The following is a 14,733-nucleotide window of genomic DNA, read 5'->3' as shown; positions in this document are numbered from 1 at the left end:
CTTATTGATTTCAGTGACGACATTGTTAAGCAATCATTGAAAGTGGAAATAACTTCTAAGTATTCATATTTTTTTGAAAAAGATACACAACACTCATGTTTTTTTAAGTAATGCTTATATGGAGCCCGAAATTTTGTTAGTCGAAAAGAACCTAACTCAAAATATAACATTTACCCTTGTGTAATAATTCTTTATTCCATGAAAGACTGTCTAAGAACTCATAGGACAAAATAAACATCAATTAATTGGTTATTAGGCTGCGGTTACATTAGATAACAATTTGTACGGCAATTTATTCCCACGAATTCGGAATAAAAATTTCGTTTGAATTCTTATGAATTAAAGTGATTACAGTGATTGCGAACTTTCGTCGCTCAGAGTTGGATCAACCTAATGAGCTTGAATATGTATTAGATACACTTGCCGTAAAGTTTTTTATTGGAAAATTTGAACAGAAGGGTATGGGTTCACAAGTATTTCGCATCTAGAAGGAAATTTGAGAGATCATATGAAGAGCTTAGAAAAAATTCTTAAAAATTTTTTGTATATACACCTATGTCACTATCTACATTTGATTATAAACTTCACAAACACTCAAATATTCAAGAGTATATTGATCCACAACAAAAATTGATTTTAATACTAAGATAAGTAAAAACATCGTTAAGAAAAACATTCATTAACATAGTTTATAAAGATGAACTGAAATTATAAAACAAAAGTTTTCGCGGTATCTGATTATGACGTATCACCATCGCTAGGAGATTGTATAGACAATTGGTTTGGAAGATCTACTCTGTGATGACTTCGTAGACGTGATTGATCTAAAAGGTTCGCCAGAAGCTACTTTGAATAATCAGCAGCCATCAAACAAAAATAACCGACAACGATGTTATAATAGAGTCTACGAAGTCGGGAACAAGTTCACACAATATTTCTATAAATTAAATAAATCTATTACTCCAATTCAAAGAATAAAATGTTCTCAAATTATTTTCAAATAATGTTTGTTTCAATTAAATTCCCATCAAATTTGTTAATTTTTTATTCCAATGAAATAAAAAAAGGGTATTTAATATCTGTTAATCCCAATTTTACAGCTCCTTCTTTCCAGAGTTTTTTGTTAAATTCTCTGTTTACTTTTTTTTATCCCAAAGCGATCTTCTTTTTCCATCAAAGTGGTAACTTGTTCACAGTTCCATTTTCCACCTTCGAACAGGATAGCATGGATTCCTTAAGGTCTTATCATACTAGCGGTTTGCAAGCGGCTGCGGGGCTGAGCGGGCGCGGATAGGTAGCGTCGCGAGGACGACGTGGACGCATGACAGGCGCCGCAACGAATTCGTGAAAACGCTCTTAGGAATACATTTGAAAAAACAAAATGGTTTGGTCGTATTTAGTGAGTCTTACGAGTTCATAAAAATTCATAAGAGAAGGTTGTAACCATAAAATCGTACGAATTCTTATCTTATGTAACCGCAACTTTATAGACCAAAACGTATTATAATAATAATGTTACATTATACTTTAAAAAGAGGCATAACTTATAAAATAAAAAAAAAGATCAACTTACGTTTTTACAGTAAAAAAACACAACTAAAGATGTGACGAATTCTTCTGAAATTTTTAAGAATCTGATGCGGCACTGTTTTTATGCCGGTCTTTCCGGAAAGTAGCGATATATTAAATTTACTAGGTAATATGATCACATCCTCATTTGTCTCAGGATTCTTTATTCTACATTGTAACTTATAACTATGAATAGCATCTAAACCTACATGTTCTGAAAAATCATATTAGAACATTGAAACTGTTACATCAGTCGCATCGCTTCTGTTAACGGAGAGATTTCGAAAAATCCGTAGATACAGAATACTTTAAACATTGATTCAATTGTGTTACGTTCAGGCGTGAAACATTGAATCACATTGTATACTGCACCAAATTATGATCTGCAGCATACGACCTCATTTCCAATTGTAATCACTACAATAAATAAATGGACAATAAAATACCAAAAGGGAATAAGGCGGGCATATTTTTTATATTAAACAAAGATGTATAGTGGTAATATATTGTATTTTTTTATCTTTTAATTTATTTAAATCACCCCACACTTGACTCAAATGAGCTGTATTCCTTCTAACTTATTTATTTTATTTGAATTTATACACGTGGTGTTTATTGCTTACTTACTTAATTTATTTATACACCCTAAATTCACTACACTATTCACTAAACTATACATTAAGACTTATCACTAAACACTTATCTAATTCTTAATATATTGTCACGTTATTGTAATTAGGAAATTTTAAATTTAACGGTTCGACTACTGGATTGCTGCACTACAAATTTAAATACTCTTAAATTAAGATTTGAATGTATCGACAAATTCTTTAATAAACCAAATTGATCATATGATACACTTTTATATCCAATTGACACTTTCTATTGTTCAATTGACTGTTCGTGTTGATCGCTTCGTCTTATATCTGTCTGGCTCTTTGTCTCGTTTTTTCTACAGACATCTAGAAGATTGACTTTATTTTTGCATGCTGGTAACTTCGCGAATATTCGCTACAATATTATACACCGTTTACTTGTCTATACCGTTGTGTTCGGAATGATATCAAATTATTTATTGATTTCCTCCCTGATAAAACGGCGCTTATTTATACAAAACGAATTTCTCGATAATTCGGTTCCAGAATGTAAACAAACGAAAAGGCCCCCTAGAAATTGATTCTATACAAACGGTCATAACATACCATGAATAAGTTATAAAAACAGTTCGAAGGTTTGTAGCTTTATTTCTTGTAAATTTGTACCCGTTGCGTACATACAAATTTTAGATTATATTAACGTAATCGATCAGGACCGGCTTCACGGTCCATGTACTCGTAATGGACAAGCTCGTAACAATATTGTGTACACCTGATAAATATAAGTGCTGTGGAAATATAGAGAAGAATAATAATAAAATTGCCTCAATTTAATACAAATTGAATTTATTTGTTAGCGCACTCTGTAATAGAATCTTACAATAATTTTTTTTGACTTCAAACGTACATAAAATAATAGTTCTATGCCTAATGGGAAAATCAACCATTCTAAACGCGACACAATAATGTAACTTCGTTGTAAATAATAAATGTTTTGTCTAAAGTTAATTTTATAATCAATAATGGAATGACAATCGATAAACCGCCCTCAGTTATATGCATTACGGGCATAGTTGAATACGTTTATTCCACGATTTTATACTTTCATCGTTAAGGAACTCGAACTACAAATATGGACAACTTTGCCTATCAACCTGATATTGATTTTCGTGTAAACCAGGGAAATATAGTGAATGGTAGAGTTTTTAGTGTAGATGGTGAGTAATGTTTCTATTTCATTTGGGAAAAAAATCATTATGCTGATTGTTCAATTAAAAGATTTAGTGTTCTATAATAACAAATTAAAATTTCAACTTTTTCTGATATGTGTCGTTACAGGTGACAATCGTTATTTTATCTAAATTAATTTTTCCCGTCTAAGTGAATTTTCAATGGATATTGATTAAATCTAAACAACAATGCTGCTTAGTAATTTTTTGATTTCGTAAATGAAAATAAAAATATAATTGTGTTAATTAAATTTCGATTGTAACTTTTAGCGGGTTCTTAAAATCAGATCACATTCTAAAGAAAACACAAAAAGTTTGGAAAAAAATATTTATTTTTCAACGTAATCTCTTTTTAGTTCCATACACTTTTCCAAGCGATGTTCAATAAGTTCGATACCCTTCTTATAATAAGAATCGTTAAGCTCATCGAAATAGCAATTAAATGCCGATATCACCTTTTTATTGTCGGAAAATCTTTGACCAACTCTGTTAATTCATTACTTTTGGCCCCATTGCAATAACGAATGTTTGAGTTGTTGCATTATCTTGATAAAACAACACTTCTTAACCAAATGCGGCCGATTTTGTTTGATTTCTTCACTGAAACGTTGTTATAAGTTCGCATAATACTAGCCGTTGATAGTTTTTCCTTTTTCAACATAGTCAATGAAGATAATTCCACGCGCATCCCAAAAATACCGACGGCATGATCTTGCCTGCAGATGGAACGGTCTTTGCCTTCTTTGGAGCTGATTCTCCCTTTTCAGTCCATCGTTTTGATTGTACTTTTGTTTCGTTTCGTCAACGTTTTATCTATGGTCATGAAACGGTGCAAAAATCAGCTTTATTTATGTGAAACATTGTTAAACACTCGATGGAAACATATTTTCAACGCTGTATTTGTTCCATTGTGAGCAAACGCGCCGCCCATCTTGAGCACAGCTTTTTCATGTCCAAATTAATATGCGATGTATCGCACTTTTTGAAATACCTACTTTGTCTGCTAGTACGCGCACTTTCAGTCGACGATCATCAAGTACCGCATTGTGGATTTTCTTCAACATTTCTGGAGTCGTCTCCACATTTGATCGACCACTGCGATGGTGGTCTTCGCAGGTCGTACTGCCTCGTTCAAACACTGCTACCCAATATTTTACTCTTGATATCCAAGGAGAAGTCTCACTGTGAGTAGAATCTAGTTCAGCTTTCATATTGGTCAGCCTTTCATATAAAAGTATTGTATCACATTACGATGACCAATTTTTTTCCATATTCACATTTTCACTGAAAAGGTTTACTATTAATGGTTATCAAACAACGTGGCCTTTACAAACTTGACACATATGCTGTATAGATTGTATACTTTCTAACACAGTGGTATTTTTCAAACATCTATCGCCATCTTTGGTCAGACCTGGTATTTCTGGGACCATCCTCGTACTTTTGCATTCGACGCCTTGTCCCAACGACAAGAATTTTCTGGAGGTAACAATCGCGCTGCAAACATTCCTCGAATCTAGATTCCTACTTCTTCTCGGATGTTGGTCTTCAATTGATTAAGCGTGGCTGGGTTATTGGAGTAGACTCTACTTTTCAGGTATCCCCACATAAAAAAATTCGGAGGTGTTAGGTCCATGCAATGTCATCACGGTGAGATATCAGTTTCCCAGCAAACATGGCTATGTATCGTTCAGAATTTGCAGTGACAGATTGCTCCTGTTGATTACCACGGTTCCTTTCGGCTTTTGATGTTTTGCACGTGGGTTATTTGCAGCCCAGTAACGGCAATTCTGTTTATTGACATGCTCATTTAAGTGAAAATGGGCTTCGTCGGAGAACAGAATTTCAACAAAAGTTCGCGTTAAAATTAAATCATTTGGCTGTAATTTGCACAAGTTGAATTTTATACGGGTGTAATTTCAGATCTTTCGACATAATGCGACGCAAAGATGTTCTGGATACCACAAGTTCGGCTGATCGCCTGCGAGTCGATAGACCACGATTACGTTGAACTGAAGCTCTAACTTGTTAAATTGTGTGTTCTATTCTTGTTGATCTTGGCGTCCCGTAGACTTCTGATTGAGAGTCGAACCAGTAGTTTCAAACTTTCTGACCCATGATCGAATCACACTTTCCCTCGCACACTGATTTATGTCATGTAATCCAAACTCACGTCGAAACAAACCATCACCATTTTTGTAATAATATATAATGCAGAATGCACGGTTCGCTCCGGTGGAGTGATCCATCGCAATTAAATTTCCGAGAACCGAGCTACTCATCCCCACCACTCGCGCAGCTCTCTCTCATAACGTTCAAACGCAAGAGAGTTTGTAAAATCGTACGCCTTTCTGGCCCACCCTGTACATATAACTCAAGCTGGCTACATGTTTGGTGTAAGGAGATATGGTTGCTACAAAAGGACGGATGGACAAAACGTTTGCTTTCTACAAAAAATGCAATGCAAGCTAATATTGAAAAGCGTATAAATTTGGAAATAGGTTTTATTTTGTGACTTGAGTGATTTTTAGCAAATTTGTTCATTCAAACACCTAATTGAGGTATTTGAACGTTTAAATAACGATGTGTCAACAAGAAATACTTCCAAGCGTCGATTCAACTTTGAGATAAGTACATGGCTAGCTAATGGTAGTACTTTGAATGATTAAGTCAAATTTTATGTTGACTTCTTATTTTTTTTTCAATAAAATAATGATCCTATTGTAACGTTTTTCATATTTATTTACACACTTTCTATTCGTGAATTAATAAACACTGTCTCTTACGTTCTTAATTTATTTACACACTATAAAATACAGTTAACTTATAATAATTTATTTGTAAATATCACTTTAATAATTTCTGCGATTACTTTTACTAATTAGTTCTTTTCACTATGACTATTATTTGAAACTGGGCTACTTAAATTTATTTATATACTACAAATAGAATTATATAAAGCTCCAGTGCAAAAAGAAATCAATATATAGATTTTCCTAGAAATTATTTGAAATAAATACTGTAATAAACCGCCCTCTATAATGAAAAGTTGATCAAAGGCACGTCCGTCATCTATAAAAAACAGATTATAGGCGCCGAGCGAATTCGCCACATTTTAAAATTCCATTGTAGCTGGACAGAACCATTTCGCTAGCTTGTTCGTAACAGTATTTTTCATCACACATTGTAAATAGTTCAATTTTTTATGAAATTAGTGAATGCATAAAAATGGATGAGTTCAGTTCAGGCTTCCTTAACAATGAAGAATATATGTAATGGTTACCGAATTGGTTCCTTTTTTGTTGCAGGAAATTCAAATAATCGGGGAGATCACTTAATTGAAGTTAAATCTGGGGCAAAAATGTAAGTTAACTTCATTTTACATATTTATAAGTGAAATCTAGACAAAACAAACGGATGTTTTTATAGGGATGTTGAAATTTCATTTAAAATATAATTCAAGTTTCAATAAAAAAAACTAAAGCGTGTGATATTTTGGATTGAACCAATAACGCAAAATTGAAAAACAAAAACTATCTATCTTACTTTTGAGATTATTAATCTATCCAAAATAGAATTAAAAACATATCGAACAATTTTTCTATTGCTGGATCTCACTCTCCCGAAAAAGCTGTTAAAGTTTAAAATATTATTACTACTGTTTGTTTAATCAGAAAGACCTTGATTTGATAGAAAAATCGGTCATAGTTAGCTTTATTTTTATTTGTACTGTTTGCAAAAAGGAAAGGAAAAAAACCAAGAAAAATATAATTTTTCAATACCAAATTTTATAAGTTAAATTTTAACCTCAAATGTCACATTAAACCACAGATACCGTTTTTGTTTCGCGTTTTATAGATGACGTTTACCGACAAACTTTAACATGAAACGGAGGATCCGAATCTAACTTTCTAACCTTCAAATTGCTCATATTTTTACGATATAATAAAGGGTTTTGGTAAAATGATTGAAAATTTGTACGTAATATTTGATAAATTCGACGATGATGAAGAATTTATCAATATTTTCGACGCGCCGAGAAATCAAAAAGTTATTCGTCTCTTTGTAAATCTTTAAATTGTCCAAATTATTTTTCAAATTTGTTGTGGTTTCCTCCCCACTTTCTTTTTCCAAATTACCGTATCACTTTTTTGGATCCGACTGTTATTTTGTATTTCTTCACAAGGTTAGCCAAAAGTACTACTTCATTGTTAGAGAAATTGCAACTGCAAATTATTCTTTGTTCATTTTGCTTTATACAACTTTCTTAATCAATTCAACTTTAAAACAAATATCGGAATAGTTTTTGTTATATTTCCACGCTAGTGACAACTGGCATAAAAATGTCTCCTTAACTGTAAAGTAAAGCAATTGACTTAAACTAGAGTTTAAACCAAAGTTTAATCTCCAGTTTTAGTCTAGGTTGTAAAATTGGACTTAAGGGCGGATCAACTCCTCCAATGGTCGTACTTTTATTATTAATTTTAATTAATTCCATTTCAAAGAAGATCACACATGATTCGCTTTGTTTTCATTTGTACTAAGCTGGAATTTTTGGAACCGTTGGCGATATTCATACTGAACACACTGTTTACACTACCACTACACCAAAACTCACAATTACAATGTCTCGCGCTCGTTTTGATAAACAATTCAACGTCTTCGGAGAATGAAGGAAAACTACAGAGATAATTTTAAATAGTTTAGATATTGTAAGTTTTGATCAAAATTTTGTAGCTGATAGAAGTAGGGTTGTGTTAGTCCTTCATGGATTTCTAATGTGATTGTTTTATATTGCATTTCTAGTGCATTTATTTCTTCAGCTAGTTGTCACCGTTACAACTATCGTTTCGATATTCACCCTCCAGAATTTCCCTTCAGTCTAGGTGTACACTTACTTATTTTAAGGGAAACCGACCCAACTACCAAGGGTAAGGCAAGCGCGGGCCAACGGATCATTCTTTACCAGGTAACAATCAATTCACTTTCATGTTTTCTTCACTTTATCTGAGGGTGCAAACTAGTTAATAATGATTGAAAACACAGCAGAAACTCGGCCTGATACAACAAAAACAAAGTCTCCTTGAAACAAACAAGCGAAATGAAAGTCCTACGAAAAATTACTGGAAAAACGCTCCTAGACATGGAACGTAGCGACAACATAAGGCAAAAATGCAGAGTGGAAAATATTAACGAATGGGTACTGAGCAGAAAGCGCGAATGGGACGAACACATAAGTATAATGAGCGAGGAAAGAATAGTAAGGATAGCACGAGACAACTCATCACTGGGGAGAATAAGTATGGAAAGGCCACCATCGATTGAGGCAATAGGCATGCTGCGAAAAATGAACAGGCAATATCTGCCTAAAATGGAGTACGAAGAAGAAGAAGGTTGAAAACAAAGCGAAACATGTGTAATATTTTTTAAGTTGAATTTATTTTCTGCGAGAATCAGGATTTTCTACCGTACATGTGCAAAATTGTAGCAGTTGTTCCGATAATCTTTTCACGATTTTTAGAGGGGTGCAAATAGGAAATTTAACTTATGTAAATATTACATATTAAAATAGCTATTTACTTTTTGATTTAATCAATAGCTTCTATTTTCTGCCAGAAGTATACGTTTTAACAGTCTTATCATACAATGAGCTTGCGAGCGGCTGCTGTGCGGAGCGGGCGTGCAATGAATTCGTCGCGAACACGCCGCGAGGACGTCGCGGACGCGTGGCAACGTTTTCGTCGCGTGTTTGTAGCGCATAATACACTCATTAACAAAGTAGATTCCGAGGAGAAAACACTACTGTTGGTTTTGTTCGAAGACGCCGGAGACGTAAACGAAAGCATCGACGAATTTGGGAGGACATATCATAGATTAATCGAATGGAAAAGAGCGACTGCTCTATGTTGTTTTGCAAACGAATAAAAAAATTTCGTACTTACCTGCGAATGTCAAGACCTATATTTTATGTTATTGCATATAATACGAACTGATTTAAGACATGAAGACACTCATTTTCAGTGGCACCTGAAGAAAGGCTCGTAATTACTATAAGGTTAATTATAAGTTACTCACTAATTATCAAAATAATGGTGGTTTTACAGTAGCGATTAAATTATCACAATAAAAGGTGGTAAGTATCAGGATTTAGGAAATTACTATTCAGAAAAAAAAATTCATTATAAATTGTATTTTCAGCGTTACTGTTCTCGTCATAAACACTTGGTGAATAATTAATTGGCTGCAATGGAGTATACCTGTTAGACATATGCTCGTATTTTTTCAAAACTCCCATGATCTTCATTTTGGCATCTATTTTATAGTCTGGATGAATTGATTTTAAATCATCAACCAGAGACAACGCAAAGTTGTATTTGAGCTCACTATCACTACTTTTTCTGTCTTCATTCATCCTCTCGTCCATCCTATGCATTAAACTATTACTTTTATCTTCAACATCATAACATTTTTTCTTTCTTTTCTCTGTTGCATAATCATCGCTTCTCTTTCTTATATTGCAAATCTCTTCCTAGGCTTTTTTTTAATTACGATCACTAAATTCTCTGCTTTTGAATTCCTCTTATTAATAACTCTGTTTTACAATCAGGATCTCCCATGATAATACGAGTGGGCTCATAGCTGACAACATACTGACGTTTGTACGTGACAGTACAAAATGGCGTTCACACTGCTATTGCGCGTCCGCAACGAATTCGCTGCTCGTACGCGGAGTGATCGATCCGCTTTGAAGTCGCTCACAATCCGCTAGTATGATAAGGCCCTAAGAAAGCTTTTTTGCAGGGTGGAAATGAATTAATAGTAATTTTCTGGTAGTACAAATAAATATGCTATTGTATTTATGAGGAATTGTTTGCTTTCCAGAGAGAATTTGTGTTACATAAAACTATTGTATCTTTAGATTAACAAATATTTTCTACTATCAACAATCAGTAAACTACAAAACTACGACAAAATTATTTTAACATTTACAACAACAGTATGTAATAAAAAAATGATATTGTTTTATTTAATAAATAATTGATATAGCAGGCAACTACTAGGTACTTAAAACAAAATGTATTTATTGATATATATTTCGGTTAGTCTTGCTTAGGGTTATTTAACAAACAACATTATTTTCTGTTCCAGATTTAGACAACAAAAGTTTTTTAAGAAACTATCAATTATTTTATTACTTCTAGCAATAGTTTTTTTTATTATAATGGTAATATTTATATCGTTATGTAAGTAGCTTTTACATAAGCGTTCCAGTGAACTGTTAAAAGTTATTTTTGCACCGCATCTTTCTACACATTACACAGTACCATTAGATTAAAAATTCCATAGAAACAAAATAATGATTGACTGAGGTTGTTATTTGTTTCAACATTGAATAATCTTTACTGGTTTCTTGTGATTGAGATTTGTTCTAGAGGAAAATGGAAAATACTAATAATAAAAAAACAGCTTCCCTCCCGATAATAGAAATTATTGAAACATGCTAACCAACAAAAATAAAGTAGAAAATAAAACAATAGATGTAATAACAAAATTATCGATTTTTTCCCTTACTACAGATGATCCTTGTTCGTGCAAAAGGAATTATAAAATACCTCCTTAGAAATAGTGATAACAATATAATATTAATTCTGTCCCCAAGAGCTTAAGCTACGGAGGGTAAGAATAATGAGAATGTCTGCACCAGCGCCCTTCTGGACGATTTTTGAAATTTTATTTATGGTATAGAGTTGGACACTTTTCCAAATTTTTTCACATATGAGATACTTCTCCATAGCTTAGGCATAACTCCGAAATCGTGACATCGTGATTTGTCAATAATCATTAGAGTATTTATGTAAGGGTCTTCCGGAAGCTAGAACACACGATCAGTTTAGATCATCTATTCATTGATTGCGAATATTAACTCCAGAACGAGATTTTTTCAGTTTACAAACTCATCGGTGAAAATTTTAAAATTAAAACTGAACCTGCAAAAAATTTTTCTTTATTATTACTTTCATTACATCTTTATACCATTTAGCTATTTTCATATCGCAGAGCCAAACAGATAGAAAACTTGGAAGCCTCAGTAACCTATTTATTATGCTGCTCAAATAAATTGATAAAAAAAAACATGTACGCAAATAAACGAACTAACCCGTTAGCTAATAGCATTTACTCACGATATACTGGAGGCAAATTAATACTAATATCGGTATTGATCCACCTCAAAGTAAAATTACAGCTTAACTTATAATGAATATTAAGTGTCAACTGCGAAAGGCTTGACATCAAGCCTCAAAAGTATATATTTTCAAGAGGAAATTTAGAATCATTAATTTTTATTTTTAAATTCATACCTGTCTTTATTCTCACTACACACTGTGTAATTTCATTGTCTTCCTTCGCCGATGGTCTAAAGAACGTCATATTTCTATTTATTTGAAGAAATTTATGTATTTAATAAATCTCACCATGACACACCAATGCTTATCACAGACTTACTGGCAGGAATATTTCGAAGAAATTGTGTACTTACAGCTTCGGCCAATAGAAATGCATTTATGTTTATGATTCGATATTTTCATTGATAAACAGTGGAGATGATGAGTCCACGTGGACTGACGGTTTGTTAGATGTTTACCGAATTTTATACGGGGAGTAAACATTATTTTTCATATCTCAATTTGGTATTAGTGCTATGCATACTTATGAAATATTGATTAACTGCATAACTGTCTTTTACAATTGATATGGGAAGAACTGTAAATGTAGTGTGTAGAAATCGAATCAGTCCTAAAGTGCTGAGAGTAATTTTAGATTTGATTAGAGATATTTATTCATTGCTTAGTTTTATAGAGCTTCCACTGGCACACTTTTAATACCATTTTCCAAAAATAATTTCACGAGTGTATTTCTTGTAGTTTTACAACATGCTTCAATTTGTTTTAGTGTGTATGCATAAGTGGTTTGTTGTGTCTATGTTCCACGAAAAATAACAATTTCTAGTATTTATAATATTTAATTTATTAATAATAATTTTGCTGAAGTTTACATCGCTTGTATATTTGAATCACATGGGCTAAAAGCAATGTGACAGTTGACAGTTTATAAACTCTCAACAATTAGAGGTAGTATATATTTAGTTTTGAATATACAAGGTGTTCCTGGTCTTAATGCAAAAAATTCGGGAGTGAGTAGGTGACGTTTCTGAGTTATAGACATTTAAAGTGGTCAAATCGAAACTTATATTCAAGTTAAGTTACGATTAAGGGCCAACTTGTATAATCTAAAGATAGCAAAAATCAATTTTTCAATGTTTTTTTTAAATGTCCTCTTCATTGTACATGCCAAGGAAACCGTTCGCCATAAAGAGACATTCTGAAGAATATTATCATAAATTGTAATTATTTATTGAAAATGCTCACTCATGAGGCATTAAAACACAATTAAACATTTCTAATGGAACTGGAAAAAGATATGAAATCTTAAACATTGGACATGAGCTGTCTCTGGCCTTCATATAGTAGTGTGGAATTATTATTTCGTCAAACACACTAAAAATAGACTTAAGTAATCATCAACTAAAAATTCATAATGTCCGAATGTATAATTTAGAAAATATCCCTAAATATAAGTTCTGATTTCGCAACTTCAAAGGCCTATAACTCAGCATTATTTTCACTCCCAACTTTTTTACATCAAGTCCTGGTACACACTATATAAGTTATAGATAGATATAGATTCATAAACCTCTTCTGTAACTTGAAAATCCCAATATTTTATTGTAATGTTATTACAATTGCTATTGATAATACATTTTTTTCCAAAAAATACTAATTTTTAATGTATAAGCCCTAAATTACGTACTACCCATCAAATACATATACAAATATTTTTAAAAAGTAGTTTATTTTCAGATGCTAAACTTCCAGTAACCTATTGTCGTACAGATGAATGTCTTCGAACAGCTGCGAATTACTTATGGTCGATGGATCAAACTGTAGATCCCTGCGATAATTTTTATCAATATGTATGTGGCAGATGGTCAGAGCAACATCCTAATTATGGTTGGTGGAAATCAATTTCAAGTTTTACGTCAATTAATGAGAAAATTCTCATTGCTTCTTTGAGTGCTTTAAGTGGAGACGACGATGATGCAGACCTACCAGAAGCTGTTAATAAAAGCAAAATATTTTACCAGTCATGTATGGATTTAGGTAAATTAAATATCTTCTAATCTACCCGTCAATCTTGTATGACTGTATCAATAGTTATGAAGTATCTTGATGAACTGTTTTAGTTTTAATTTTAACAGCAATAGCTTTAATAATAATTTCTAATTGTGTTGAAACAAAGCACTCAAAGTACTATATCTTGTGTTATTTTTACTTATCACCTGCTTATTCAATACTATTTTACGTCTCAATTACTGGCCAAAACTGCTGAAAACTGTAGAAATGGTAATAATCCCAAAACAGGGCTGAAAAACCAAACACTTGTCTCTTCATATCGTTCAATAACTTTATTACCAAACCTATCGAAGGTCCTTGAAATATTTGTATAAACTTAGACCCAAACACAGAGGAGTGGATACCACTAGACCAGTTTGGATTCAGGAAGATACTTTCAACTAAACAACAAAATTACAGGATAAGCCATGCAATAAATCAAGCACTAGAAGAAAAAAATACTGCACATCAATATTTTTAGACATTAGCCAGGCATTCGACATGGTTCGATACACAGGCCTGTTTGTAAAATCAAAAACCTCAAATTTAAAATCTTGAGAGATAGAGATACTCTGAAGCTATCTCAATAGATTAAAGAACTGCATATGTTTTGATTGTTAATGAGAAAAAAATCTTTTGTCATAACAACATGAGGGGATTGATGATTTATATAATAGTATGTTGCTTTATTTACTTTTAGATACCCTTGATACACTAGGTATTACATCGATTTATGGAGTATTAGAGAAAATAAGTTTACCAATTGTTCCTGGTTTTATGACTGTTGCCAGAAATGATAGTGCGTATTTTTTTGATTGGTGGAAAGTAGATGCTCAAGTCAAAAGAATCTTACTGATGGATATATTCTTAGGGGTTAGCGTAAGTCCGAATAATTACAATGGATCTGAAAATGTATTGTATGTTGGCCAAATTTATCAAACAAGCCCATTACCAAGGTAACTATGCTTCGATTATAAAATAATAATAATATTAATTTATATTTTCAGTATTCTCAGCTGAAGTGTATCTAAACTAAATTATTATTAATTTACGATAAATTAATATAAACAGTACCACTTTTCCTACTTTATACCTACTTCTAACCAA

The 14,733-nt window shown here is 32.5% G+C and overlaps 1 protein-coding gene across 1 annotated transcript in view; it reads left to right on the top strand.

Moving 5' to 3' along the window:
* Window positions 1–3,257: 3,257 nt before the first annotated feature.
* Window positions 3,258–14,733, top strand: part of LOC130441435 (endothelin-converting enzyme 1) — a 28,858-nt gene continuing 17,382 nt past the window's right edge. The window contains exons 1-4 of the mRNA XM_056775122.1: window positions 3,258–3,382; window positions 6,703–6,757; window positions 13,315–13,614; window positions 14,327–14,582. Coding sequence (XP_056631100.1) covers window positions 13,386–13,614; window positions 14,327–14,582 — 485 coding nt within the window. The 5' untranslated portion in view covers window positions 3,258–3,382; window positions 6,703–6,757; window positions 13,315–13,385. The remainder of the gene's footprint in view (window positions 3,383–6,702; window positions 6,758–13,314; window positions 13,615–14,326; window positions 14,583–14,733) is intronic.

Source organism: Diorhabda sublineata, chromosome 3 (genome assembly GCF_026230105.1).
Source record: "Diorhabda sublineata isolate icDioSubl1.1 chromosome 3, icDioSubl1.1, whole genome shotgun sequence".
Taxonomy (NCBI): Eukaryota; Metazoa; Arthropoda; class Insecta; order Coleoptera; family Chrysomelidae; genus Diorhabda; species Diorhabda sublineata.
This window is presented reverse-complemented; position numbering and strand designations above follow the sequence as displayed.